Source organism: Rhododendron vialii, chromosome 2a, assembly GCF_030253575.1.
Source record: "Rhododendron vialii isolate Sample 1 chromosome 2a, ASM3025357v1".
In the NCBI taxonomy this organism is placed as follows: Eukaryota; Viridiplantae; Streptophyta; class Magnoliopsida; order Ericales; family Ericaceae; genus Rhododendron; species Rhododendron vialii.
Genome location: NC_080558.1, coordinates 42,169,318 through 42,193,352, shown reverse-complemented (window position 1 = coordinate 42,193,352; position 24,035 = coordinate 42,169,318). Strand labels below are relative to the sequence as shown.

The following is a 24,035-nucleotide window of genomic DNA, read 5'->3' as shown; positions in this document are numbered from 1 at the left end:
TCCTCGTTTCGCGGACCGGACAAATATTATGGGACGGAGGGAGTATATCTTATTTGATAGATTTCAATTAGTTTTATTATACAAAGTTTGCAAAACTATGAAATTTATTATAAATTAAAATATATAAGCAATCAAAAAATAAAACAGAATTTAGAATTAGAAATAAGAGGTAAAATAAGAGCATCCGCAATGGGAATAATCAAAATCGATAATCAAAATGTGTCACGTCAGCATTTGATTATTCATTTAGTTCATAATCAAACCTTAACAAACTTGATCTCCACATTGGTTATTTTTGTATCCCTATAAAAAAAACCCCCACAATACGCAATGCATCTATGTCCAATTGCAAACGAGTTCCAATCACGCACCCGATCACACCAAATTATTCGTCTCGATGGGACGATTCTAATGTGAGATGTTTTTTAATTTTTTAGTTTTGAATTTGGTTATTGAGTTTGGTTATTGAGTTTTGATTATTGGTAAAAGTTGTTAAGTTTGGTTAATCAAAGGTCAAAATCTAATGAGTTGCTAAGAGGTTGCTAAATTTGATTATTACAATGTGAGCACTTTTTTAAGCAGCTATTGCTAAATTTAGCAATCTTTTAGTTTGATTATTACATTGTGGATGCTATAAGAAAAAGAAAATATGGTGACCATGAAATTTTCTGGCAGTCCTATCCTTTAAGAAAAAAACGGCGTCGTTTGCCTTAAGGAGAAAATTGAAAACTCAGTACTATTTTCTCCACCCTTGTCTCCATCGTGCTCCCCTTCTCCATCGTTGGCTATACCAAAACCCTAGCTCTCTCTCTCTCTCTCGCTCTCTCTTCAGGTTTGATTTCTCACCGGTTCTCCCTTGTGTTCCTCCTCGTCTTCCAAGCTGTTGGCCCCTTCACTGACCACCCGTACTAAATATCTAGGGTTACGATCGGCAGTCGAAGGAATTGTCTAAGGCAACAATTGAACAACCTTTATAGGTAAATCAGTTTACCTTCATCCCAGTGTTTGCCCAATACTGTGGGGTTTGTTTGAAGTCGATTTACTTACATTGTTCTGTTTCCTAATAACTTTCTATTTTTAATGTGATATCTCCGTCTAAACCTTTTAGAAAACGTCAATAGCATCTGCTATTACTTTACACATTATCAATCTCATTCATATCATGAATTATTGCACTTCAAATTCATAATCTTGTTTATGGAAACTATATGGTTGTTCACCACCTTATGTTACAAGTGTAAATTAGGACCCCTGAGTTTTGAGGAAGCAAAGGCAGGAGAGGAGAGTGGTTGAGGCTTCAGAGCTTTTGTCATTCTCATCCTAATTGTTTGTTCTTGTATCAAATATTTTCAGGAAAATAGGAAGAACAAAAAAGGTTACAGTCCTTAATAAATTAGAGGACAACAGTTATTGATCAATAGGCGGCTTGTTAGGCGGAGCTAGGCAGATAGGGCCTTAATGTTGTGTTGAGATAATAAAAGGTCTTCAGTGTAATTTTTATTAAGTTTATATCCAGTCTCTTTTGCCCTAAATAAACTTGTTACCAGTCGTCCAAAGGAGAAAGCCATCGTGGTCGCCCGTCGCCTCTCTGTCTCCGATCATCGCCAATGATTGTCGCTGCCGCCGAACTTGCCCGTCGTCGTTGCTTGCTGGTCTCTCTCTCATTTAACATGGTACAATACTATTTGAAACACGAATATCCAGACACTTTCATTTAACATGGTACATTTATTTTGCCAAAAAAGAAAGTTTCAATATGATAAAGTTTAGCCATATACATAATCTTCTAAAATATTCTTTGCACCCACTCTTAATCAACGCTATGCGCTCGCGTTCTCAATCATCGCTCTCCTTAATTTTAGTTGTTTGGAATGTTTTTCAATGACACATTTTAGTTGTTTGGAATGTTTTTCAATGACACATTCTCGCTCACTCACCCACACGCAAGGGCACTCGAATTATATGACTTAGCGGGCTTGTTTTATTTTCGGTTGGGGGCTTATTAAGGACCGGCCTGTTTTCACTAGGGCCTTAAATTTGGTCCGTTAGGCCCATCACCCAGAGAGATGCAGTAGTCATTCCTCCTTTGGGCCTCCAGGGCAAATCGATGACACTTATCTGACATGGATGTGAGTAGTCTCTTTCTCTCACAGTTGTCTACTTATAATTATCATTTGTTGTGGTCTAAATCCCAGTTGTAAATCATATGAAATGATGTTGAGCACCTTTTGGCATAACCTATAAGTGTCGTAGCTCACAAAGTCTGAGGTCATGTAAATCAAGCCATGCAATTAACGTTTGGCCTTCTTATGAATAACAGTTAAATTACCAACTAAAGAGAACGGAAGGTTTGGAATTTCTGTTTTTCCATTTTTCCTTTTTGTCCCTTTCAGTATTTTCCTTGGTAAAACCTGATGTGATGTGGCTGCAAAACTCGACGGTAACTTATATGGCAACCAAAAAAGGAAGAATGAAGAGGCAGACATCTATGTCATGCTGGAGTGTGCATTTTAAGGGTTCACCTATTTGCGGCCAAAGTTTTTTTTATGATTCCTCATTATCGATGTAGCATTTAAATTTGGTCTTCAGGTCAGACCATCGGGGCATGCAAGGACTTCTGTTTTAAGTGTCTTTTCATTCTGGTTTCACTTGCTACTGAGTCAACCTGACCAATAAGAAATTTGTTTGTATGAACACTAGGATATCAGACATCGCAGAGGTAGAATCCTTGAAGTTGATTAGATGATTTTCTTTTTCTAGAACTTAATTTATTATCTCTTCCCTCTTCTTTTGTGGCTCTTACATTGTCTGTTTTCCTCCCATCTACTGGATATAAGTCCCGGTCTCCATTTATAAGGAAGAAATAAACTTGGTTTCTCTACCTGGTTTTTATCTTTTTTCCAACTTTCATACTTGCATCCTTTATAGTTGCATTTTTTCATATCTCGCTATAACAGTATGACCTGTCTCAACATACATTGCTTCTAGTTTTCCTTGCATTGTGTCCAAGTCACTGAGTGCCTTTATTGCAGAATTTTAATTTGATTAGTTGCATTCAGTGCTCTTAAGACTTCCCCTGATATAGTTGCATTCATGTGTGAGCTTTCTTTTCAGTTTCTCTTGCTAAATTTTCAGGCACTAGGCCAAATTTAACCATAAAGAGATGATTTACAATTTGCCATTTCATTACAGTGTGTACAGTGGCATGAAAACTGCAATTACATTGCGACGGGATCTAGTGACAAAACAGTTCGATTGTGGGATGTACAGAGTGGGGAGTGTGTTAGAATTTTCATTGGTCACAGAAGCATGGTTTTGCGTTGGATATCTTGGAATGTTTCCCACCTTTTGTTATTCCTAATACTGGGTAGCCAACAGCCCAACACTACTGAATTTTGTCATGTTAAGTCTGTATTTCAACAAATTTTTTGGTTTGGGAAAGTAGTAGCTGTCACATTTTCTATAGATATATTGCTTTCTTATGTGCTTGTTATTGTTGTAGTCATTCCTTTAGTTTTTTTCCATGTTGTGCTGTGTGGAGCAAGGGCAGGGTTGGTGTGATGATTTCATTTCCTGTCCTGTGCGAATGTGGTATCCTGGACCTTGAATATCATCATGGGTGTAAAGGGCTTTCACAAATTTTGTGCTCATCTGGGCAGTAGTGTCCACTCCTACTGAGCAGTGCACTGATGCTAAATGTGATGTGAGTTATTATTGGGAGTATGCTTGTGTTCCTTGCTAACAAGTGAACCGTCTCACTCCATTTTGCCCCTGACCCCACAGTATGTACCCGTTAGTGACTTGATCTCTTGCTCCAGCAAATAAAGTGGTGTTTGTTTCTCTTTTGGTTTTATATTGGCCTGAATGTGAGACTGCTAGTTGAAGCATCTAATTGTTTTTGTGAAAATGTTGTCAACTGTTAAGGGCACTAATCATTCTTGAAAGTTAATTTGTTGATATGTAGGAGTATCATATTTTTACCCTGAAAGGCTACTGCCATTTTATCTTCTTTCTTTTTTTGGTAAGTACTGCCATTTTATCTTCTTTCTTTTTTTGGTAAGTACTGCCATTTTATCTTCTTTCTCTTTTTGGTAAGTACTGCCATTTTATCTTAATCAATTATAAAAGACATTTCTTTCATTCTTTGTGACTTGTTTAGGAAGTCTCATATGGGGTCAAGACTTGTTTAGTTTCATTCGTTTCCTTATATCTGCCTGGTAGGTAATGTATGCTTAGCTTGACTTTGCTTATCCCTTCTCCCAGTCCCTGTTTATCAATGTAGTTTTGTTATTGGAGTCTAGGAAATGTATGTTCTACCTTCAAATTTAAATCAAGGTATATGAGCCAAAACTTGTAGAATTTGTGTTCAAATTTATTTGTTGCTTGTATTTTTCGTTGGCATTGATGTAACACTGGTTGGTGCGTTGGCTTAGTATTTAGAGTGACATGATAATAGTGGATAGTAGGGCTTGGGAAAGAGGAAGACCTAAACTGACTTTGGATGCCGTGACACGGAAAGATTTGGGGTTACTGAACCTAAGTGTACAGGTAGCCCTGGACAAAGCTCAATGGACAAAAAAGGATTTATGTAGCCGACCCCAATTGATTGGGACACAAGGCTCGGTTTGGTTTGGCTATTCTACATGGACTCGGTTATGGGCATCTGATCTGAGGTCCGCGTGTTAGATTCATTTGATGCTCATGTACTAGGAGTCAAGGACAAGAAGAAAGGATTAGACTTCTTGATTCTTAAATACTTCATTTACTTTTAAAAGAGGATATTTGTAGTAGATAATTGTTGGGATACACCTGAACTCTAATCTCTCATATTGGGGTATTGAACCTAAACTGTCATGTATCCCCACAAGGGATATGAGAATGAAATAATTTGCATAGTGACATTTGGGAATTGATGTAGATATTGGGTAGATGTTCACTTATACAAGTCAGAGACAAGGAATTCGTATTCATATCCTGGTATCGCCTGTCAAAGACATGTTACTTGACAAAACTTGAAGAGTCAGGTAATTTAGGTTGCTAGTGTGGCTGAAATGCTGCGCCTTGAGCAAAGGATGTGAATATGAACTCGTTAAAAGTTTTCTTCATCGAATTATACTCCCTGAATGGTCCCATCTCTTTTAGTGGCTTTTTAAGGATATGGCGTGGCATTTAGTTCCATGTTCATTAAAGTAAAATAACTTGTCTTCCTCAGTAGGACTTTAAACAGTTTCTGAATTACCTCTTCCGGTATATTGTGGCAGATAATGGCTGGAAAAGCAGTAAAGTCTATATCAAAAGCTGTTGGGGAGTACCAGTATCCTTGGCAAGCAAAGTTGGCAAAGTACAAGGATGAGTTTGCTAAGGGCGTTTGGGGTTATTGGGAGCTTGGGGCATGGAAGCCACTGAGCATCAGTGCCCGCCACAGAGCTCGTATCCGCAAAGAAGTCCTTCTTGCCGATCAAGACTGGCCTTATGATCCAGCACGGAAAGAGATGAGAACTAAGAGGAAGGGGCATAAACATGATAAGATATCGGCAGAAAAGCGGGCCCGTACTGCTGAGTTAATGCAGAAGATGCCTCAGATGTTGGCAGATTACAGGAAGAGAAGGTGGCAGAAGAAGATGAATGAAGAGGAGGCCAGGGCCAAGGCCGATGATTAGATTCGGTTGTGCTATCTTTGATTTGGTAATATGCCGCACATTAGTAGATTTTAGAGGATGGCTCTCTCCTTGCTGTTTGATTTGTTTTTCTCTTTCCGAATACAATACGTTGTTTTATGCAGGATTAATATTGAAGCTTTTGTGATGAAAAAGCTTGCAATTTGAAAGTAGTTTCATTGGTCTTGCCCTATGAAGCACCGACACCTCTAGAGGTCAACATATTGCAGTGTCGGATACGACGGAACACGTATCTCATAATTTAATTTAAATTTGTGAGAGGTACACAGTGGGGGTCAAAGTGTATTTTTTTAAAAAAAATTGGGGGTCAAACTGTGTTTTTTTTTAAAAATTGGGGGCTAAACTGTAATTTTTTTTAAATTCAAGGGTGAAACTATAATTTTTCAATAGGGTTGTAATGAACTTATGAATGTCTTGTTTTGTTTGAATGTTATTGGAACTATGAATTTTTCGTTTTGTCCATATTTTGTCATTTAAACTTGAAAAAAAATATAAATAAATATACATGTGGCATGTCTCCCGCCGTGCTCGTGTTCATTTTTTTAAAATTTCCCTTCCGTGTCTGTGTCCGTCCATGATAAGTCTTGCCTCAACTGATGCCCCTGATTTCTGTCATCAAACCAACTGAATGATGGCCTGTGGTGAGCGTGGCCTAAGATCAATGACTCTCTCTCTCTCTCTCTCTCTCTCTCTCTCTCTCTCTCTCTGCGCGCGCGGCACTCGTATTGTATGCGAAAAGTCTGAGGTTCCCGACGGGAAATCCCGACCGAATTCCCGCCGGGCCCACTCCGGCCACCGAACGGCTGATCTGAGCCGTCCAAAAATTCTATGGAGTGTTATACACACAAAAATGGAGTGCTTGGATCGGCCACCTATACACATCGGATGCCGTTGATTCCCGCGCAGGCCCACTCGGTGTTTTTTTTTTAGAATTTTTAGACGGCTCAGATTAGCCGTCCGGTGGCCGGAGTGGACCCGGTAGGCCGTCGGGAATCCGGTCGGGATTCCCCCGTCGGGAACTGTAGCGCTGCTCTATTGTATGATTCTTGTGTAAAGCAAATAAGCATCATGCTAAAAAGGCCTCCTTTTACTTGGAAAAAACTGCTTGTCAAAGATCCAAGCAGTGATATATTATTTCGTTTTTTATCGAGATCCAAGCAATGGTTTGATAGTTCTGAAGGATCCCATCCTGTTCTGAAGCATTGAAAGCAACGGAAAAAGTAAGTAGAAATAATTAGTCCAATTGGTTGGTGGGTTTGTTTCACATAATTGACCAGGGTTCGATTCTTAGGGTATTCTTAGGGTCAAACGCAAGAAATTAATTTCTTTTAATTCGATTGGTTGGTAGGTTTGTTTCTCACATAATTGATTATGGCTCAATTCTCAGGATCATGCTGCAAGAAATTGAGTTTCTTAGTTCATGCATAGATGGCATGTTCTTTGACTGGACTAGAGAATCAATCAAGGTGTGTGAAAGCTAGCCCGAATATGTTGATCGTAACAACAACAAAAAAAAAGTAAATCATTTGAACAGACGTTCAGGAAAAATATTTTGTTTTAAGACGACAGATGTATAAACGATGTTGGATTCCTACAAATTTTAATAACAGCCATTTTTTTACCATCATAAATTTGATCGAAAAACACCCATCGGGGATTGCAAGAGAATTTTCATCACAGGTTAGAACCCGAACCACCTTGACGCAAGCCCCATGCTATATTGGCACATGTTGTCTGGGCTACAACCGATTCACTGAGCTGTTCATGATATGCTTAATGCTTGGCTCGTTACTAAATGAGTCGGGCTCGAGTTAATTGTAAGTCAGCTTGTCTATAAAAGCCCAGCTTGTATATAGAGGCTAATTTAATAAACCAACCGAATTTGAACATCTCGATGCTAAACGGGCTGAGGTCGAGCTCGATACTTTGGCTCTACTCAAGGAACACAATCAGTGAACGATGAAAAAACTCATAAGAAGAGAAACACTTCACAAAAGGGAGGAGAAAAAACAAAAAAAAACAAAAAAATAGAAAAGACAATGAAAAACCACCATTAATCGAATAGTAGTTTAGTAGTGAAGCGAAGACATAAATTTATTCTCTCTACTACTATATTTGCTTTCTCTTGATAAATTCCTTCAAGAATCCTCTATTCAAACACAGCCTACATCGATAAATATCCTTCACAAGCCCTAGGCATAAACACAACCAACGTAGAGAGCAAAATGAATAATTCTTCATAGCAATCCTAGCGGAAATAGACATTCCAAGATATTCATGCAATTTGAAGACAGTTCCAAATTATGGAAACTACGATCATTCAACAATTCTACTTGGTTTACGATCGGTTGAGGAAGAAAGTTGCATGATTCAAGTAAAGAAGAAAAGGAGAGAGTGAGGGAGAAGAAAAACAAGAAGTAGCTTATCAAAAAGATAAGGCAAAACAAGCATTAAAAACTTCTGTACTCCACCAGGGAAGAAGTTCTAAATAAATGATGCTCCTAATTATATTAGTGTAAAGGATGTTGGGGAAAGGAAGAGTATAACAATTAATCAAATGCTACAAAACACGTTTTTTTTTACCATAGTTAATATATTCCAAAGAGGGCAGTAATTGAATGATCATGGTACACCGAGATTCTGCAGCCGCCAGTGCAAATCAATTTCTGATCTTCGAATTTGATCATGCCAGCTTTTTATACGTTTTTCGAAAGAACCCCAGCAGCAAAGAGTAGATTCCTACGAGAAAACTGTTGCCAAAACATGAATCAAGTGGATGCAAGGGGAAAAAGAAACAACGATCAAGCATTTAAGCATTGTGGAGTGTTCGCTTAAGTAGACCAGTCCAGATTACGTCAAAAATGCAGTATGACTACATGAGCATGAGCTGTGTTTATGTTCTGGAAAACTGATCGTGAAAACAGCACCCAAACAGGTCTCAGAGATTTAAGATGTCAAGTATTTTACCTGCAATGAGTAGACTGGAGTAGACTTGGTAGGGAGAGTCTTCAATGACCTGAGTCTGTTTGTACTTCCAGTTTTGCTGATACAGAACATAGAATATAAGATCTCCACATACTTCTAAAAGAAGTAACGAAAAGAGGACAGCAAAGAGAGCCAATTTCTCATTCTGGCAAAAACTTACTTCTCTTCTATTTTCGGCGCTTTTGTGCTTGCTGTCACGTCCCACAGTTTTACAGTGCAATCAGCCGACCCAGATGCAAGAAGTGAACCTTCACAACTGCGGCAAACCAAATGATAATCAGAAGAAATTTGACAGATTAAATTTATCTTCAAGCCATTCAGAGAACAAGATTGCAACCTGAAATCAAGTGTCCATACACATGAGCTGTGGCCCACCAGAGGCGTGACACAACGACCACTTGAGAGGTCCCACATCATAATTGTGCCATCTTCATCTCCAGAAGCCATGTATCGGCCGTCAGGTGACATTGCCAAAGACAAAACCATGCTTCTGTGACCAATGAAAATTCTAACACACTCCCCACTCTGTACATCCCACAATCGAACTGTTTTGTCACTAGATCCCGTCGCAATGTAATTGCAGTTTTCATGCCACTGTACACACTGTAAATGAAATGGCAAATTGTAAATCATCTCTTTATGGTTAAATTTGGCATAGCGCCTGAAAATTTAGCAAGAGGAACTGAAAAGAAAGTTCACACATGAATGCAACTATATCAGGGGAAGTCTTAAGAGCACTGAACGCAACTAATCAAATTAAAATTCTGCAATAAAGGCACTCAGTGACTCAGGGACACAATGCAAGGAAAACTAGAAGCAACGTATGTTGAGACAGGTCATACCTTATAGCGAGATATGAAAAAATGCAACTATAAAGGACGCAAGTATGAAAGTTGGAAAAAAGATAAAAACCAGGTAGAGAAACCAAGTTTATTTCTTCCTTATAAATGGAGACCGGGACTTGTATCCAGTAGATGGGAGGAAAACAGACAATGTAAGAGCCACAAAAGAAGAGGGAAGAGATAGTAAATTAAGTTCTAGAAAAAGAAAATCATCTAATCAACTTCAAGGAATCTACCTCTGCGATGTCTGATATCCTAGTGTTCATACAAACAAATTTCTTATTGGTCAGGTTGACTCAGTAGCAAGTGAAACCAGAATGAAAAGACACTGAAAACAGAACTCCTTGCATGCCCCGATGGTCTGACCTGAAGACCAAATTTAAATGCTACATCGATAATGAGGAATCACAAAAAAACTTTGGCCGCAAATAGGTGAACCCTTAAAATGCACACTCCAGCATGACATAGATGTCTGCCTCTTCGTTCTTCCTTTTTTGGTTGCCATATAAGTTACCGTCGAGTTTTGCAGCCAAATCACATCAGGTTTTACCAAGGAAAATACTGAAAGGGACAAAAAGGAAAAATGGAAAAACGGAAATTCCAAACCTTCCGTTCTCTTTAGTTGGTAATTTGACTGTTATTCATAAGAAGGCCAAACGTTAATTGCATGGCTTGATTTACATGACCTCAGACTTCGTGAGCTACGACACTTATAGGTTATGCCAAAAGGTGCTCAACATCATTTCATATGATTTACAACTGGGATTTAGACCACAACAAATGATAATTATAAGTAGACAACTGTGAGAGAGAGAGACTACTCACATCCACGTCAGATAAGTGTCCTGCCATTATCCTTAAAGGCTGTATTCTGTCCATGGACCAAATTCTTGCTGTTCGATCGTGTGAAGCACTGGCAAAATAATGTCCCGCAGGACTAAACTGCATTGACCACACGCAAAGCATGTGTATAACTAAAACGTAAATAAGGGAAAGTATAGAACAAGAAGTATATTGTGTATTCTTCAAGTCTACTTGGATACTTAAATGTTCTAAATCTCTTAATTTTCTTCTGTAACATAAAAGCTAGCTACTCTTAACCAGAAGTGGCCATTGGATAGTGAGCAAGCTTTGTAGACTTCTTTGCTTTGACTTTGTTGGGAGAACGGCCTTTGTTTTGTTACAACGAGTATTTGACTGAGGTTTAGGTTTGAGTCTTTTGACCCAAAGGTAAAGCTGCAGGCCATATGCAAAATGGACGTATTTGCAGAATAGGAAGATCTGTGTTTCCGAAGAACTTAAGGTGAAGAAGTACAAAACCATTCTTTAAAGTCTCTTCTTGACATTTTTCAGAAAAATGAAAAATGTCATACAAAGCATATGTTATACCTAGGAGAACTTCAAGTCGTCAACATAAACTAGTAACATCTTTTGCCCAGTAGGACTTTGCTCATGGTTTCTGTCATTCACATACTTGGCAAACACAGTTGTGAGGTGCCACATGTTCTCATTTGTTAGCATAACGTCCATTTATTAGGAAAAATATCAGATAGGTTGGGCAACTAGTTTCAGGTTGCTTGTGCACACAATGGAACGGTTCCTCGGATTCAGGATAAAGACTAAGAACTAATAAATAGTGCAATGAAGAAAAACTGGCATCTGTCATCAAGAAGTAGAAACAAAAATTAAGACTTCTTGAATAAAAACATAATAAGTGCTACGAATTCCGCGGTCAACTAGGCTGCTGTTTGATAACTGAAAGCTGAACAATTAAGTACTTTTAAGGTGAAAAACTGTTTGATAAACATATTAAGCACTGAATTAAAAAATAATAAATTAATTTTAGTTCCACTGGTCATAGTGATTCTCTTTTAATTTTACTAATGGTCACCATTTAAATTTATTCATGGTAGTGGTGGAGTGGAATGGTGGTGGTGGTGGTGGAGCGGTAGTGGCGTGGTGGTTGGAGTGGTGATGGTGATGGTGATGGTGTTGGGGGGTGGGGGGGTTGTGGGGCGATGGGATGGTGGTGATAGTGGAGGCAGTGGGGGTGGTTGTGGCGAAGTAGTGGTGGTAGTGGCGGCCATAGTGGTGGTGGAGTGGTGAAAGAGGAAACTAGGAAAGAGTTGAATATAAGCACTAATGAATTCAGACAGAATTAAGTAGCTCAAAACTACTTAATTTTTATCAACTTTTTAGCCTACATTTTAGGAGGCACTTATTCTTTTAAGCAATGTAAAATATTGTTATCAAACCTACTTAATCACTTAATACCTAATTCATTCAGTTTTAAGTGCTGAATTTGGGTTATCAAATAACCTCTAGTACAAATGCTGAAAAAAGGAAGAAAAATTACGGACAAAAGAAAATCAGAAAACAGGTATACAAGCAAAAGTTGATTGGCATTTCTGCCCAGTAAAAGTGGCGGTTGTACACCTCCTCTTCCTTGCTAGATGAGGCATGTACAATATCAATAAGAAATAATAGATATCCCAGATTCTCTACCTGAACATCCCATACAGGGTAATTATGACCCTTGTAGCATACGAGATTTGCATTCAATTTTGAGCTCCACAATCGAACTGCAACAGCGCATTGTTGTCTTTTAAAGCAGTAGTTTCACAAGTATGACTGATTTAAGATGAAATACGGACACACCAAATAGGTGAAGCATGACAAATAACGCAAAACATACTCGTTGAATCTGAGGAGGAGGATAGAAGGAAATCCCCAATAGGACTGAAACTGGCTGAGTAAACAGGTCCAGAGTGACCCCGGAATAAAGTATAAGGTCTTTTACCGCCCTTTTCCCCAACCAAGTGATCACCAGGAGCTGAATCATTCTCACCCTGCGAAATAGCTGACAAACAAAATCCTACCAAAATAAGAAAGAAAGAAAGAACTTCCATTTCTTCTTTTATTTCCACAACAGTCCAATGCGATAACAACGAAAGTTACATATGAGCAAGTCAGTTTCACATCTTAAAAACCAGTAGAAAGGTAGCTATGGATACTAAGAAACATATGCTCCAAAAGAACATAAAAATATCAAGAAGTTCCAACTCGTCCAGTTTCTTTAATTAGTGAACAAGTAATGAGGAATTACAATCACCTTAGCAATACTTAAAAACTTTCCTCTTGCCAGTCCAAAATCAAGCTGCCAGCCATATTTAAGTTGCAAATCTTCCAAATAAACTTATAGAGAGATGATTTTGTATCAATCTCAATGCATACTCACAGAACACTGACGTAACAGAAGGTCTGATCCAGATCAGCTCTAAAAGTTAAGCAACAGAAATTCTAGTAAGACGTCTTAAATTTCATTTGGCCCATCCTACGGTAATGAATCATACTTGTACAGCTTGAAAACAATAACAGAATTTCTCCTTTCTCTTATATGTTCATTCTTCACTGATTCTCTCAAGAGGGCTTAAAGAACCAAACTGCAAGCTTTTGAGATCCACTAAGAGTCTACACACACACAGAAACACAAATGCTATTCACCCTTTTTAAGTAGTAATAATATATAAGTAAAAAGCGTTGGCATGCCACCCAGGTACAGAGAAAGAGATCGAAAAGAAAAGATGAAAGCCAAAGAAAAGTTAAGCACAAAAATGGCCATTCTACTTACAGATAAAGGGAATCCAAAAAACCAAAAAAAAACCTGGGACAAGAGAGAATAGTTTGTATAGTTGGGACAAGAAAGAATGCTCTCCTTCTCTTGACCAATTTCTAGATTGGTTTGAGCTTTTCCATTCTCATGGTAGTGTATAGGGCCTTTTTGTCTTGTGGCCTTTTTTTGTAATCGGGTGGCATTCCCTTATAGCCTTTTTTAATATGCTTATTTACTTATCAAAAAAAACAAAAAAGGCAGAGAGAGAGAGAGAGAGAGTAAAGGTGGGTACGATTTTCCGATACGCAAGTGTAAAAGACCAAAAGGTAACTTTTAACCTGAGTTATTGCGAGAGATAAGGTTCTTTGAAGTTTCAAAAGTCGAGAATCAGATTATAACAGAGGTATGGCCATGACCAGTGCCTAGATTTTTAAGCAAGAAACTTGATACTTTTTTTTATCACAGGAACTCTATAGTAAGTAATAAGCATAGTTGGTAGTTATTCCAAGCTTGGCTCATGTATTCACTTTGGCTTAATCTACTATTGACAAGTTCTCTCACCTCATCTAATATATAGCCATAAACTTTTGTCACTTTCCTAAGTGGCACCTATATGTACCTTGGCCCTTCGATACTTGAATATTTTTGAAATATCAAGCCACAAGGGTAGTTAAAGTTTAGACATTCACATTCACATCCACTCCATGATTGATATTAGTTCAGTTCACTTGAAAAGTGTACCAATACAGTGCGTACCAGAAAATAATTGTACAACAATTATTGTACCTCATTCATCATATACAAACAAGGAAACCTTTTCAACTGTAACATACATTATTCCATTATTTTTAAGGAAATGTCAGTTTAAATCTTATATCATATCTCAATAACAGCTTTACGCTCCCCTTATTATCTCTACAACTTCTCATTTTTATCCACCACCACACTGTGTCAATTTTTATTTTTTTTAATCGAAATGATAGCACATGAAATTATCATTCATTTAAGTTGTACACATAAAGCACCATAGACTAAGATTTCAATTCTAAATTGTGCATACGTGGAACTCACATTTCATAGTAACTTTAATTAAGTTTTTGTATCGTCACTTTCTGCATATTTTTTATTGACAAAAGAAAGCCTAAATTCAAACTATGAAATTGCTCTGCAATAAAATTTTCAAGTTACTAGTAGTAGTTACCTTTACTCTAAAATATTTTCCTTCCCCACCCACGTGTGTGTGTGTACTGTGTAACACCAGTTCCACAATATAAAGAAGGAATGAGTATCTATGAATGTTCCATAACCCAAAATATATATATATATATATATATGTGTGTGTGTGTGTGTGTGTGTGTGTGTGTGTGTGTAGTAGCATGTCACCAAATGATAAAGTACCACATCATGGCAACAATAACAAAAGTTATCCAAAGACACTTACAACCAGAAGTTTGTTGCCCAAGTTTAGCCATGTCCCAAACCTGCAGAAAAACAGCTTGGATATTAGCAAAGAACGAAGAGCAATTAACAAAACAAAAAACAAAATTTGTCACAGAATTATGATACCTTCAGAGATGAGTCTGAGAATCCACCAGCAACTAATGATCCATCACAGGATATTGTTGAACAGTTTAAGCTAGAAAATTAGGCACAAAAATCAGTAATAAACCACATACAACAATTTGCAAATACGCAGCCAGACATGAAAACTAGCCTGAGCAAAATGCTTACCCATTATGAGTATTAACAAACGTATAGAAGCTGACTGAGGGAAGAGCCACACTGCTTAACTGTACACGATTTCGCAGATCTTCAAGAATAGAATGTTCTACCTCTATTGGCCTGAGACGATAAGCAAAAAACAGTAATGTAAAGCATGCAACAAAACGCTTCAGCTAAGGGTATTCCTAATTATGATCCCTGTGGTCAATGTTGTAGGGAAAAAAACGTCATATGGCGACAGCTGTTGCCTTCTATAGATATATCAAATGAGCTGACCATAAGATGATGCACCAAATGCTGTTGCCTTCTATAAATAAGTACATAAGTAGTTGAAATAAACAAATAAAACAGGAAATCTGAATTGTTGATTCTGAACATACATTACTGGCAAGGTAAGTTCCGCTTTCACACGTGGTGCTGCCGACACAGTATTAACCTCTGTACGAACAGCTTTCCCTGTTGAACCAACCACCTTGTCCTTTTTCAACTTTTTGTGAGAAGCACCTTGCTTCCCTCCCTCCACTGCTCTTTTCTGAAAATTCACAATAATAAGTTTATACCAAGAGGCACATATCCAAAAACTAAATTAAAAAAATGGATTAGATGAATATGTCATTGTTAACAAACAAACAAAAAAAGTCGACAAACTAAACAAGATTAAAAAATCCGGTTAAATATCAACAACCAAGGATTAATTATATGGCACGCAGATGAAAAACCAATAAGTGATCGCCATATCGTAGGCAGAACAGCATATTTCCTACCTTGCTCTCATCCAAATCTCCTTCTTTTGTTTCTCCTTCTCCCTTCTCTAAATCTGAAAGCGAGCTTCCCGCCTTCTCCAGCCTTTCTTCTAAAGAGTCTTCAAGCAACTGTTAAAAATTAGAATGGTTCAACAAAACTAGAACATGGGAAACTAATAGGTTCAAGTTTCTCGAGAACGTGCACACTTCAGTTTTAAAAGGGAGGTCACATAGGGCAGCAGTAAGCCACTGTTAAAAAATTAGAATGGTTCAACAAAACTAGAACATGGGAAACTAATTGATTCAAGTTTCTCCAGAACGTGCACACTTCAATTTATAAAGGGAGATCACATAGGGCAACAGTAAGGAAATCTTCATTCACCGAGCGCAAACCGATTACAACGTCTAAAAAAAAAGGGACTATTATGCTACAGAATATTGGTTACGAACCTATCTAAAGATGTGAATTTCATATGCAAAACTTATCCAAAACAAAACTACCAAATCAATTTCAAAACAGTTAAGTTATAAAAGCCCAACAAGTAATAGACCCCATTAGATCTTTATGGCATGAATCCGATTACGAACATGAGATTAAGTACTACAAGTAGGAACCATTGTTTATTAATTACCAAATCATCACACACAAACAAACACACAAACAACAAAAGGATTGTAACACCAAGTATTTATCGACTACTGGATGGCTTTTATCTTTCTAACTTGTGGCTAACAATGAATATACCAACTTCTGTCTCTTTCTTGTTTCTTCAGTAAATTAGCAAGCCTTGGCATTCATAGGGGGATGTTGCCCCCGGAAAGACTCAAATCCTTGACCTCCAAGTGAGTAACAAGAAATCTGGCCAACTGGGCTAGCCCAGTTGGTTAACTTTCACCTCATCTGTTGCTTAATTCCAGTTGTGCCGAGTCTGCCGACGACTTTCTGTCCTTTAAAGAAGTATTGACATTCCCAAAGTCTTCGCAAGTCTTCATAGCTAATAAGATGCTTCCCTTTATGTTTTTGGTACTTTACCAAAAAAAGAGAGACTATTATGCATCTAGTAACTGGCAAAGCCAAGGATAAGAATATTCTGATGCATGAATTAACCACAAAGTTTTGCATTCAGAATTACCAAAGTCCTAAGCAAGAATCATGGTTTCTGCAAAATGATAGAGAATCAGCCATTGACTTGCCTCTCTTTCCACTTTACTCTGTTTTAAACAAAATGGAGTCAAAGTGTCCATAACTCCATATGTTTCAAATTTATGCCTCTATTCTTTCTTCATCCATATGTACATATGAATTCATATATGAAGATAACAGTTCTGGCCTCCCCTACTCGCAAAAAAATCTAGAAATACAGCAAAACCAATGACCTGAATCTACAACAATGTAGGCAATGCTTGTTACCACATAAAAGAAAAACTCAGTGTGAATTATGTATTTGAAAGCAAGTAAATACATCCAAATTGTATGTAGCAACCCAAATAATAATGCCTTGCAATATTGGGTAAAGAAAACTTTGCACGAATATAATGATCTACTTCGAGAACTTACTCCCCAATGTATTTCTTTCTGATTTATCATATTAGCTGCATCCTGGCCACTCCCAACAAGCGTGACAACTTCAGCATCATCGGAAATTGAGCAAGGCTGTCCTGGAGAAACTGTGAACAGATATCATTAGATCAATCGGTCTGCTTGCACTAAAGGAACTAACACTTGAGTTCAAACATCCAACAATCCGCTTTTAGTCTTCAGCCTCTTTAAAAGTAAGCGTGAGTCCAAAAGTGGAGCGTGAATACCTTCCCCTTATAATATCAAAAACTGAACTGAATATTAATGAAACTTAAACACCAAGATTTTTCCGAAAAATATAGTCCTGAGTGACAAATTCCACTCAGAGAGCAGGAGCTGTACCTTGAAAGTTAATATGCTCATTAATAACCCCAAGCATCATAATGGATTGCGTCTTGTGTAAATATTGCAACAGAAGCTCATACGAGTACTGAGAAAAATGTAAGAAAATGGATTAGTTTTTAGCCAATCTATTGCACACTTATTGATTTGGTTTGATGTTGTATAGCCACATCTGCCTTAACCAACAATGGAACTCAACGGACAAAACGAAAAGAAAACAAGCATCGGAAGTAAATTAGACAACAGATTTGGAAGCCATACCCCAATGTATGTTCATAAGTTAACACAGAAGTGACTCTCCTATGAGGTCTTATGTTCAAGCCTCTTTGTTTACATTTGTTCCCAGTTTGTATTCTAGTTCTTCCCTTGGCATTTTCTCTCGCTCTATGTATAGATGTTGCATCCCTATGTGCACGAGGGGATTGCTAATTTGCTCGTGAGGGAGGTATTGTATAGGTTGATAGGCATTTTAATTTTCTTGTTATAGACAAGCATAACAGCATCATCTTGGTAGCTTGTATTGATTGCTAGACCCACTTCTGAAAAACTTAAGCTCATGGGAAACTTGGTGAAACAACAACAAGAACACAAAGCATCAACCTTTCAAAAACCCAAATCTCAATCTTCCTTCCAAATGGCACCAACTATAGAGTCTTAAGCTTAGGTCGTCCAACGGCCTGACAGATACAGCACTTCAGAAGAGTTAACATTTCCTAATGATTCATTATATGGTTTAAACTCCAAATATTTCAGAGTTGCCAAATTAATAAATGCAACTGTTCTAAGATGTTTCTAACAGCCACCAGAAAACCAAATCCCGTTCCTCTAAAATAAACAAAAGATAAAGTATGTCCTAACCTCATACATTATGTAAAAATAGCATCTTCTCTCAAATGTAAAATAGTCCTAACCACATATTACTTGTGAAGGGAGAAGTTAAGGTCTAAATGACTGACATGTATAGGTAAACAGAAGGATTTTTAGAATGTCCTTGACTGGCCTCAACGTAAGCTTATGCATAGCAGCTCAGAACGGGCTCAAGGCAACACACAACACTGAACGAAAAGATACATAAAACATCACTAACAAAAATGTTGCAGCAGCTGAAAACATTTGCAATCTCGTGACGTCCACCATGAGCCTCAATGCTTTTCATAGTTGAAAAGGTCTGAGTTTGGCTCACTCATAATACACGTGAAAACCTACCAACTACACAATTTAGTACATGAGTAGTTAACAGAATATAACCCAAGAAATCACCTTGCATATCTTTATATTCACTTTGCTCTGCCTCAAAGAATGAGCAAACTCCATTTCCTGCAAGAAGGGAACAACGTTCATAAAAAACAGGGTTGTTTCAGAAAAGATAAATGCAACGTGACAGCCTTGGATAGTAATTAACCTCCAGATGAGAGGGAGAAAGAACACCTTCCAATTTTTGGAGGTCCCGTAAGTGCATCATCTCATGGTCTTCACGGAAGCTATTGAAAAAAGTCCGTGCTGAAGATTACAAACATCAATATTAAGGTACTTGTCCCATTAATGGGCCAATTTGAAAATCCACAGCCTGAGATGCATAATAGTTCAAAATACAAAAAGACATTTAAGCATACCTTCTTGGATGTGGCCTTTCGCCACAAGATCCATGAAACAATGAATAAACACCGGATAGAGAACTCGAAGCAATTCATGCTGCATCATTGCAATGCAAACAAAAAGGTAATCTAAGTTAGTATCCTACCAAAAATAAATAAATCATGAAGTGATCATGACAAGTTGAGTGGGGTTGGGATAGTGAGAGAACTCATACCAAATCTACTTAAATGCATCGATAAACTCTATCAGACATATGAAAAGCTTACTAATGTAATTTCAGCAGAAGTAGACAATCCACTGACTAATACATTAAGTGTAGAAATCACGCAACACAATAACAAGTCACCTTGTACAAATCCAATGAACTATAAGTCCATGACCTAAGCTTGCTGTATCCATCATGGTACTGCACTGGAACATTTTCCAATCTGAAAGCACAAATTTCATTACATTTGATAAGGGATTTGTAGTCAGCACAAGTAACAAGAAAGATGCATAAGAAAATATCGGAAACAAGGAGATAGATGATAGATCTTTAGTAATTTTCACCATCAAGGGGTTCAATGTATGCATATTAGAAATGTTCAAGACAGAAAATGCCTCAACTTGTTTTGATTTCAGAGAAGCTATTCATGTCAAAGAAAAAGACTTCTGTTCAGGGCCGGCCCTGGGCATAAGCCCACCAAGAGACCGCCTAGGGCCTCCCGTTTTGGGCCCAATAATACGGCCCCAAAATAGTTGAATGTATTAAATATTATTATGTATGCAAATTATTTTACAAATAGGTTGATGTAGCACGGTGGTAGAGGCGTGCGTGTTTTAACCAAGGAATCGCGAGTTCGATCCTTGGCAACTTCAATTTTGAAGGCCATTTTTGTTACCCGTACCAAAAAACGGTTTCAAAACGCGGCTGTCTTGGCTCGAACTCGTGACCTAAGGTACCAATGTAAGTGGTACAACCACTTTGCCACCAAGCTACAGAGTTGGTTTGTTCCTAATAGTGAACGACAAATTTTTATACTAACAAATGAGAGGCCCCATTTTCGAAACCCTGCCTAGGGCCTCGAAAATCTCAGGGCCGGGCCTGCTTCTGTCAGATGTTTGTCAGATACAAAGTACAGTTTGTGACGCCGCATTATTATCTTGTAGTTGCAGAAACATGGCTTTGCTCTTTTCTCCTCTCCAAAAAACTTATCTTCAAAATTTTTGACTGTTTCATCATTTTTTTCCTGTCTTTAGTATTTTTTTTTATCAAACTTTTATTTTATTTTAATTAGTTGGATGTAAATAGTGTATCTCTATTCAAAAAGCAAGAAAAGTCTGTTAACATGCTTAAGAAATTGACTAAAGACATAAAATATGCAAACCTATGCAATTTTTTTATCTCAAAACTGACAACCAAATAAGGTGAAAAGGATTTGCCTGATTTCAAATGTCAGTAAATGTAGAAAGACGAAAATCAAAACTGTAAGCCAAGGAGTATTTTCACAGTGAACAAAGGCAATAAATAACAGACACAGGGACGCTTACCGATGACCACCAAAAAAGAAACAATCAATGATAGACATGGACGAGATAAACAAAAACAATGTTTTCTAAGGGCTGGGTGTAAGAGGTTATTCCTGCTAGGCATAACCTTCATACAGAGAGGTAATAACCTCATCTGAAATGCAAGCAACATGCAGGAGTATATTGGCAGAAACAAAGTTCCATTCTGTATGTGCCCTTTAGATTACTGTTCACATTGTTGCAATTCATTTCATTTAAATCCTCGACATCACACATAGAGGAAAGACGAGAAAAATAGAACATTCAGGATTGGATGCGTAAAGGTGTAAACATGGAGAGCATACAACTGCACTGATACGAGCAATCCAAAAAAAAAACTATTGCAAGCAGCAATGAACAGGGAAAATAGGATGCTTGTTGTCATGCACTTCCAAACTCTTATGAATATCTTAAGAGAGAACATATAATCAGATTAAGTTACTAACAGAATGACAATAGTACTTTCAGTAATATATTAGCCACACAGTACATATACACAGATGTGTAAAAACAGATGGATAAGCAATAAATACTAGAAAAATATATATTTTGCCCTCAAGCCCAAGAATTTCAGAGTACCAATAAAACGTAAAGTTGATAAATTTCTAACCACTATAACACAGACGGATGAACTTACTAGATAACAAACAAGCATAGGAAAGTTTAAAACCTAAGCGTACCACTATCAATTAATTGGAGTCCGAATTGTATAATTTCACCTCGGACGTTTTAAAATCTACACTAATCAAGTACAAAGATAAATATGATGCAACGTTGATAAACTTCTTACCAATAAAACATAGACGCGTATGAAGTTTTATAGGTAACTACTAACTAACAATCACAAGAAAATATATAACCTAAATGTAGCGAATTCAAGTACTGCGGCTTCCAAGTGCGAATATAACGAATACGATGAAATTCTTTTCTCTTCTGCGGCTCTGCCCACATGCCTTAGTGTCAAGAAAATGTAAAGTTGATAAACTTTCACCTAACAACACATACATATGAATTTTTATAGCTAACCCCAAGGGTTGGCCTAAACGTCAAGGCCTGAGACTTAGGGGTTTGTCTCAGGTTCAAAACTTCTCTCGTGCTATCAACTGCTTTTGGGCCAGTTCATACAGAGCAAAGCTATGACTTTAATTGAGATCCCGTAAGTGGGTGGTGAGATTCGCCCCCGGAATAGTCCAGGTGCACATAAGCTGGGCCGGACATCTAAGTTAGCCAAAAAAAAAAGTTGTATAGCTAAGTAACAAGCACACGAAAGATTATAACCTAAAATGTACCGATTTCAAGTAACAGGAGTTCGAATTGCAAATAATTTCACCTCGAAATATTGAAAAATCTATGGCGCACAAATAAATAAAATCTAAAGCACATAATTTTTTTACTACTATAGCCTAACTGTTGCGAATTCAATTACCACGAGTTCGAACTCCAAATAATTTCACCTCGGAGTATCCAAAATCTAGAATAATCTAGTTCGCAAATACGTACTAGATGTGTAAGTATAAATATAAATAGGTAAGAGAAAAACGTACTCGGAGGAGAAGGAGAGAATGTTTCTGGCAATGTCGGGATCTGTCTGCAGGGAGGAGTTGGAAGAAGAGTTTCTCGAGTGTTCTTCTTGAAAAGCGAGCTCCGTTTGCTTGAATCCCTTCTTCTTCAGGTACGCTATCACTGCCTTCTGTATCATCTCGTCCTCCATCTCTCTCTCTCTCTCTCTCTCTCTCTCTCTCTGTGGGTCGCTTGCAGAGAGACTGGTAATTAGGTTTTGTGCAAACGCCACTGGACAGTCTGGACGTCCAAATTTCGGTTATTGCAACTGGTGGGTCATATAAAAAATATAAAAAAAAACTTACGGGTCGGATCCTGCGCGGGTAACCCAAATCAAAAAGTCTACAACTACAAATTCACAGGCTCAGTTTGAAACCCATAGAAAAGAAAATAAAAAAGAAAAAAAATGGAAGGAAAAATTTACTATTCATTATACTTGAAATATTCTTATTTTTTTCACTCTTTCTCTTCTAACCAAACAATAGAAGGGAAAAAATTTTAATTTTCCTTTTTTTTTCATTTACTTTCCATGGGTTCCAAACAGAGCCTAAAGAGCATCTCCAATAGCCTCGGTCGAAGTGCCGAGCGAAAGACATGTTTCCGGGTTTCCAGCAACCTCGCTTGCAGCTCACCACTTCCCCCCTCGTTCCAACTCCTCTCCACGCCCAGCGACGTACGGAAGCCTCGCTGGCCCCCTCTCTCTGATGTGAACGGATTTCGACTCAAAACAGATCGGCGCCAACTCCGACGAGTGTAGATCGAGGCCAACTCCGACGAGTACAGATCGAGGCCGACTCCGATGAGTATTGTTCGTCCTTCTCTAGCGGGTTTGCTTCAACTTCCCGGCAAATTTTTCAATGGGTTAATTGAATTTTTAGTGATTTTTATATTATATATATATATATATATATACACACACACGTATGAATTTGTGGGTTTCAATTATGTTTGGCAAATATGAATTTCAATTTTTGAATTTGCAGATATGAATTTGTGTAGTTCAATTTTGACTGGATTTGAATGTGCATAAATTTGGCTAGATTTTAACTTCTCTCTTTGTATTTGAGGTTTCTGGATTTGTTCAGAGTGAGAGGAGAGAGAGAGAGAAAGGGCGATGGGGTAGAATCTTCTAGTACATATGGCGTTTTGGAAGCCTAGGCTATTGGGTACCCATATGTTGAATAGCTAGCTAAAGCATATAAATGCCACTTTTTTTTAGACATTTTGCCTAGGATTTTGCGTAGGCTATTGGAGATGTTTTACACAAGGGTGATCGGGGTTTGAGTCTCGGCACAGATGTTTGGGGTTTAGGGCTGTGGACAACTTCTGAATTCCTTGTGGACTAACTCACTAACACCAAGCCCTAGTATGGGTACATCATTTGGTGTACACTACGTATCAGCGTGACTCACTCCAGGATCCCGCACAAATGATTGGAGCAGTTCTATATTCTTAAAATATTTTTGTAAGGGTTTTTGTGAAGAAAAAAAAAAGCTCAGTTTCCTATCAATAAATTGGTTGTAGAATCGATCAAACCCTTACTGATATTAGAATGAGCTGATTTTTCACAGAGACCCTTAAATATACGAAGAATATTAAGCGGCTCGATAGTGTACACCAAATGGCGTACCTGTAATTTTGTTGTCCACGTTTATTTGTGGGTCCCACACACACTGAATGTGTAATGTGTGTAAATCCCCATGTGAATATAAGTACAATTCTTTTACAACCACAAACACTTTACATACAAACTCGCATTAATATGTGGATGCGGGTGCGTTTGTGAAAGTGTTTGACTGAGTGTTAAGCATTTTCCATGTGAATATG

General features: G+C 37.8%; 2 protein-coding genes across 4 annotated transcripts; one reads left to right on the top strand and one right to left on the bottom strand.

The window, feature by feature from the left end:
* The first annotated feature begins 913 nt into the window (after nt 1-913).
* On the top strand, nt 914-5,830 carry LOC131317837 (uncharacterized). Of its 3 annotated transcripts, none has more exons than XM_058347508.1 (2): nt 914-977; nt 5,262-5,830. In XM_058347508.1, exon 2 carries the CDS (start codon nt 5,265-5,267, stop codon nt 5,658-5,660), a length of 396 nt encoding a protein of 131 aa, XP_058203491.1. In that variant the 5' UTR covers nt 914-977; nt 5,262-5,264; the 3' UTR covers nt 5,661-5,830. The 3 variants fall into 3 exon arrangements, with proteins under 3 accessions (XP_058203491.1, XP_058203490.1, XP_058203492.1); XM_058347507.1 differs by lacking the exon at nt 914-977 and adding an exon at nt 1,593-1,652; XM_058347509.1 differs by lacking the exon at nt 914-977 and adding an exon at nt 4,195-4,217.
* Nucleotides 5,831-8,096: 2,266 nt separating this feature from the next.
* On the bottom strand, nt 8,097-22,459 carry LOC131317836 (transcription initiation factor TFIID subunit 5). Its single transcript, XM_058347506.1, has 19 exons — nt 22,193-22,459; nt 19,447-19,528; nt 19,118-19,196; nt 18,907-19,004; nt 18,765-18,821; nt 17,505-17,592; nt 17,142-17,251; nt 15,605-15,712; nt 15,221-15,372; nt 14,850-14,960; nt 14,685-14,754; nt 14,560-14,599; nt 12,201-12,365; nt 12,011-12,087; nt 10,331-10,447; nt 9,001-9,266; nt 8,824-8,919; nt 8,646-8,721; nt 8,097-8,428 (listed from the first exon to the last, which is right to left on the bottom strand). Exons 1-19 carry the CDS (start codon nt 22,357-22,359, stop codon nt 8,375-8,377), a joined length of 2,013 nt encoding a protein of 670 aa, XP_058203489.1. The 5' UTR covers nt 22,360-22,459; the 3' UTR covers nt 8,097-8,374.
* Between the last annotated feature and the right edge of the window lie 1,576 nt (nt 22,460-24,035).

Excerpts from the sequence above, each read along its gene's own strand:
- LOC131317837 (XM_058347507.1), top strand. The coding sequence starts at position 1,608 with ATGATTGTCGCTGCCGCCGAACTTGCCCGTCGTCGTTGCTTGCTG. Across the intron at positions 1,653-5,261 it reads CCCGTCGTCGTTGCTTGCTG|ATAATGGCTGGAAAAGCAGT; the intron begins GTCTCTCTCTCA and ends ATATTGTGGCAG.
- LOC131317836 (XM_058347506.1), bottom strand. The coding sequence starts at position 22,359 with ATGGAGGACGAGATGATACAGAAGGCAGTGATAGCGTACCTGAAGAAG. Across the intron at positions 14,755-14,849 it reads TTTGTTAATACTCATAATGG|CTTAAACTGTTCAACAATAT; the intron begins GTAAGCATTTTG and ends CTAATTTTCTAG. Across the intron at positions 8,722-8,823 it reads GCGCCGAAAATAGAAGAGAA|CAAAACTGGAAGTACAAACA; the intron begins GTAAGTTTTTGC and ends GTTCTGTATCAG.